This window comes from Haliotis rubra, unplaced genomic scaffold, assembly GCF_003918875.1.
Source record: "Haliotis rubra isolate DU_JTF1 unplaced genomic scaffold, ASM391887v1 Scf107, whole genome shotgun sequence".
Classification (NCBI taxonomy): Eukaryota; Metazoa; Mollusca; class Gastropoda; order Lepetellida; family Haliotidae; genus Haliotis; species Haliotis rubra.
In genome coordinates this window covers 1,086,181-1,091,605 of record NW_025764970.1, presented here as the reverse complement: position 1 = coordinate 1,091,605, position 5,425 = coordinate 1,086,181, and the positions used below count along the sequence as shown (strand labels likewise).

Here is a 5,425-nt window from a genome sequence, read left to right as displayed (position 1 = left end):
GTACACAAGGTTCTGTTTTTTTGCCCCAATATTAATATTAAATCTTGCTAATTGCTACATTAGATATGTTAAAGTTTAGATGTAATTTTTCTTAAATAAGTATTTATTGTATGAAAATTGATGAAATTTAATAAGATAGAAATAAGATAACCCATGTCAAATCTCTTTTCCTTAAGTAAATGTAATATATTCTGTAGATTGAAGCTGGGCAGTTTTGCACATTTTTGATCCACAATGATGGGTCAGTGAGTGCTTGTGGGAAAGGAAGCTATGGCAGGCTTGGATTGGGCGATTCTAACAACCAGGCCCAGCCTAAGAAGCTCAGCTTTGAGCCAAAGAGAAGGATGAAGAAAATCTCCTCCTCCAAGGGATCTGATGGTCACACACTTGCTCTGTCTGTTGAAGGGGAAGTGTTTAGCTGGGGAGATGGTAAGTGTTCACACTTAGAAATGAGTATCCTGACTGCATATTCATTGAGTTCATATGGAAGTTCGTCACATGATCATATCATGTAAAGATTATCAAACACAGTAACAGTAAGATATGTTGATGTTAAACCTCTGAGTTACCTTGGTAACATACAAATGTTTAACTAATCCTGCACTACTTACTTCCTGCACTTATCATGCTTATTGCTTACGGCTCGAAAAGCGTGGCTTGCCAGACGATGTTAAAAGACATAGAACTGCAATCACTTCCTGGTCTCGGCTGCTACTCGTCTGCGTATGCATCACCGGAAGGTGACGTCAGCCACCTCAGATTATTGCTTTTCGCACGCCTTGCTAAACGTGTGGGTTGCCAGCTGTTCATTGTATCCTACAGGAGTTTTTGTGTGTGGTTAATAAACTGACTTTGTGTGTATTCAGATTTTTTTCTTCTACGAGAAGTGTAGGTATTATCTTTCACTTTCTCTTGTTATTTTAGTTAAGTAGTTCTGTTTAGTGATGTCATTCGTTTATAACACGGTCCCGTCATCACTCTATCACTTCACCATTACAACACTTCGCCGTAATTGTAGTCGTTGTGTTTTATTTGGTTCAGGCTTATACATTATACCATACAGTAGAGGTATATTTATTATGTCTGTATTATGGTCTCTTTATCATTCAGTTCTTTGAGACTTTGTTCTCAATTATGCTGTTGTATTCATTACCATTGTATGTAATGTTTTATGTGCGTTTACTGGGTTTTCTGCTTTATTGCAGATCCATGTACAGCGCAAGTTGTATACATTGTAAGGGTGGGAAGTCTCGTAAAGCACCTCATCCCCGATGTTTGAATTGTACCAATCAATGTTCCTTTGGCCATAAATGTGCCAGCTGCACTCTTCTTTCACCCAAGAGTTTCACCCAAGCGCCTGGGGCAACAGAGACGGAAGAATATGTCTTTTACTACGACGCCGGTCTTGACGACCGCTACATCTACATCCAGTGTTGCTGTGTCCACTGTTTCTCCAAGTGCGTCTGTCACCAGCATCCGGGTGATGACCTCGCCTCTTTTACAGCGTTTGGCGCTTGGCGCTTCTTTGCTTGGACCTTTGGCGCCTGGCGCTTCTACGCCTCCTACGCTGTTGCCGATGTTGTCTCCGCAACAACCGATGGGTCAACAGTTTGCACCATGTCAGGCGCCCCAGGCTCCTGTGTCGCAGTCCTTTCCAGTGTTCCCGGGGTAGGCTCCTTATGCGTATCAACCGTCTACAGGTTTTCCGATGCCTCAGGCATCTATGATGCAGACGCCATACGGCAACCAGCAGTTCGATGTGACCATGCTCAGCACTCTCTTGACTTTATTATCAGGTCAAGCCGGTACCTCAGCGCCCATGCCGGTTATGCCTCCAGCAACATCAGCGCCTCTCTCTCCTACAAGACCCTCAGTGCATTTACCACCTCTGCCACCTCCGACGCTTACAGCGCCTATGCCTCCTCCAGCACCGGTGCCTATCCTGTCTACTGTGTCAGCCCCAGTGCCTATGCCAAGGTCTCCCGTTGCTTCCACGTCTTTGGCAGGCGACCATAGGTCGAGACCTCAGAGCAAGGCGTCTTCTTCTAAGGCGTCATCTGAACGTAGCCGTTCCTCCTTGCCGTTTCGTTCACCGTCCTCAGAGAGAGACTTTGCCCCTATGCCCCTATGAGGAGGACATGGGCTCTAATCACCTTGGTTTTGATCAAATGTTTGACTGGATTGCTGATCGTTTGGTAGCCTCAGTCCTTTTACCGGGACCAGATGTTGCAAAGTCGCTTACTACTTGGAACTTGCCTTCCTTAATGTTACCGACACATGAGGCGGTCAGGGAGATTCTATCTACACTTGATGAAGATTTCGCGGGGATATCTCTCAACCCAACTATTAAAGCGCCTGGAGTCCGGCGTGATGACTATTCATGGCTTGGACTTTGCCCAGACAGTGACTAAGGTGGATGAGGAGATAAAACGTGTGACAGGCTCTTCCTCTGTCTCCTCCTATAAAGTTCAGGACACAAGGGTAGCTGCTTTGGACTTGGAACATAATCGTATGCTCCGCCCTATATCGGCATTGGCGTCAGCGACTGATGCCATTACTCAGGATCTTAAGGAAGTAAATCCTGATCGACTGGATCATCTCACAACTATGATGCTGTGGCAATGCAAGGTGGTCACTGACCTGCGTGAGCACCTTCGGTCAGCGCTTGCCAACACGTACGTCATTTGTCGGGGGGCGGTGGGGTAGCCTGATGGTTAAAGCGTTGGCTCGTCACGCCGAAGACCCGGGTTTGAATGCCCACATGGGTACATTGTGTGAAGCCCATTTCTGGTGTCCCCCACCGTGATGTTGCTGGAATATTGCTAAAAGTGGCGAAAAACCAAACTCAGTCAGTAAGTCATTCGTCGGCAAGTCTTACTTTCCTTTTCTTCATGGGATTTGGAGTTTCATCGGAAATTATTCCACCAACCCTGGTCATCGTTGACACTGGTTAACAACGCGATTCATGACATTTATCGGAAAGTGTGTGAATTTGCCAAAGCCTAGACTGCTCTGAAAGCTTTTCAAAAGGGACAACGCCCTTCCTCCATGCCATCCAACACCTACCAGACTCGACGACTTTCTCGTGGCAGGGGACGTAGTGCCAAGCCTAAATCAGACAGGGGAGGATATCAACGTCACCGTGCTCCCGTCCAGAGCGACGGGCGTAGGGGCAAGTGAAGTGAAGGACATGCACAACTGGACACTCCCACCTCCAGTCGTCCCAGTTTATCCTACACCGGTAGGTGGGAGAATAGGGATCTTTTGGGAAAATTGGTCCATCCTAGAGGATCCATACATCACCGATATATTGAGGCAGGGGTTTCGGCTCCCGCTCTCCTCTCCGATCCACCTCTGACGCTGTTCCCGCACTGGCACAATCACTCCCAGATTCAACACAACCTCTTAGTGGAGAATATAGCGATTCTGTTGGAGAAAAGAGTCGTCAAATTACTCCAGCATCCCGTCACAACACCAGGGTTTTATTCTCTAACATTCTTGGTGCCGAAGAAAGGGTCCACGAAAATGAGGATGATTCACAATCTGTCATATTTCAGTGAGACTTTCCTGAAACGTCCTCCACACTTCTGAATGACATCCCTCGAATACCTCAAATCAATGGTATGCGTCAACGATTTCGTCATCAGCCTGGACTTGCAGTATGCATACATCCATGTTCCAATACGCCTCAGCGACAGGAAGTACCTGCGCTTTTATTTCAACGATCAACATTTCCAATGGGCTGTCCTCCCATTTGGAATTTCAATGGCCCCGTGGTTGTTCACAATTCATATTTCCCGGTATCTTCATTTGAGGGGCATCAATTTGGACCCGTACCTGGATGATTGCCTTATGCACCTACTAGACTGTCTACTTCTTATACAACAACGGCATTTCACCCTTCGTCTGTCGCGCCAACTAGGTTGGTTGGTCAACTTGGACAAATCGGAGCTTGTCCCATCTCACACTCCGACATCAATCGGAGGCCATTTCCAGACGGACAAGAACCTAGTTCAGATTCCTCTGGACAGATGGGACAAGATTCAGTCTCTGATTCCACGTGCACTCTCCGAACCTCTGTCTCTCCGCGAGTGGCAGGCACTCCTGGGATTGTTGACATCGCCGCAGGACCTTACCAGCAGAGGGCGTCTTCAACTTCGTCCTCTGCAGCACTTTCTTCAACCATACATTCATCGGGCAGACGTTCATCAACGGTTTTGTCTTCCACCTCAGTTACATCGCTACCTTCTTTGGTGGAATTGCTCATTGAACCTCTTAGGAGGAGTCTCTTTGACAGAGCGGCCACCGGATTACCAACTGTTCGTGGACGCCTCCATGAAGGGTTGGGGCGCTCACTTACACGATCAGACAGCTGCCAGCCTTTGGTCGGGTCAGCACCAAAGCTGGCACATAAACAGTCTGGAGTTGGAGGCTGTGATCCTCGCTATCAATCACTGGGTGCATCGACTACGAGGAACTTGTCTTCTGGTGGCCACAGACAACACAACGGTGGTATGGTACATCCGGAAGCAAGAGTCGACACACTCACAGTTTCTTCTCGATCAGACTTTTCGGCTCTTTCAACTGGTCGACAATCTCCACATTCTGTTGAGAGTTCGGCATATTCCCAGGTGCCGAAACATCCTAGCAGATGCTCTCTCGAGACCCGACAGAGTTGCTCCCACAGAATGGATGCTACACAAGGAGGCCTTCACTCTCCTAAGTCACGCTCTGGGTTCTCCAAACATAGATCTGTTTGCCACTAGCCAAAACCATCAACTGCCAGTGTATGTGTCCCCAGTCCCGAATCCAGCGGCTTGGGCAGTGGATGCTCTTAGCCTATCGTGGGAGGTGCTTCACGTGTATGCGTTTCCGCCACCGGCTCTACTACCCAAAGTTCTCGCAAAAGTCATGGAGACAACTTGCCTTCGACTGATTTTGGTGGCGCCTTGGTGGCCAGCCAGGAACTGGTTTCCGTTCTAAAAAGTCTAGTGGTAGGAGATCCCTTTCCTCTACCCACGTGGAGGAACGTTCTAGTGCACCTTCACAGCCGTCTTCCGCATCCTGCTCCAGATCCGTTCAATCTGCACGCATGGACCATTTGCAGAAAGCACTGAGTGCGAAGGGGTTTTCTGCCAGAGCAGCCAAAGCCATTGCGAGGGCGCACAGAACTTCTACTAGACACTTGTATGACGACAAGTGACAGTCGTTTGAGCGATTTTGTGTTACCAGGAAGCAGGATCCGCTGAAAGCGTCTCCTCAATTCATAGCAGATTTCCTACTTCCGAACGTCCAGGCGTCTAAAGGGAGGCACCATTGCCATGTATTTGGCGGTAATTAGCTCAGTTTTAGCTGTTCCCACTGACAGACAGATTTCCAAAATCCCAGAATTACAGGCTATGCTTCGTTCATTCAAACTTGAAGA

At 47.9% G+C, this 5,425-nt stretch overlaps 1 protein-coding gene across 1 annotated transcript in view; it reads left to right on the top strand.

Annotated features, from left to right (window-relative positions):
* Positions 1 to 5,425, top strand: part of LOC124279627 (probable E3 ubiquitin-protein ligase HERC1) — a 135,324-nt gene that overhangs the window by 3,170 nt on the left and 126,729 nt on the right. The window contains 1 exon segment of the mRNA XM_046715470.1: positions 198 to 429. Within this exon segment, the coding sequence (XP_046571426.1) occupies positions 198 to 429 (232 nt within the window).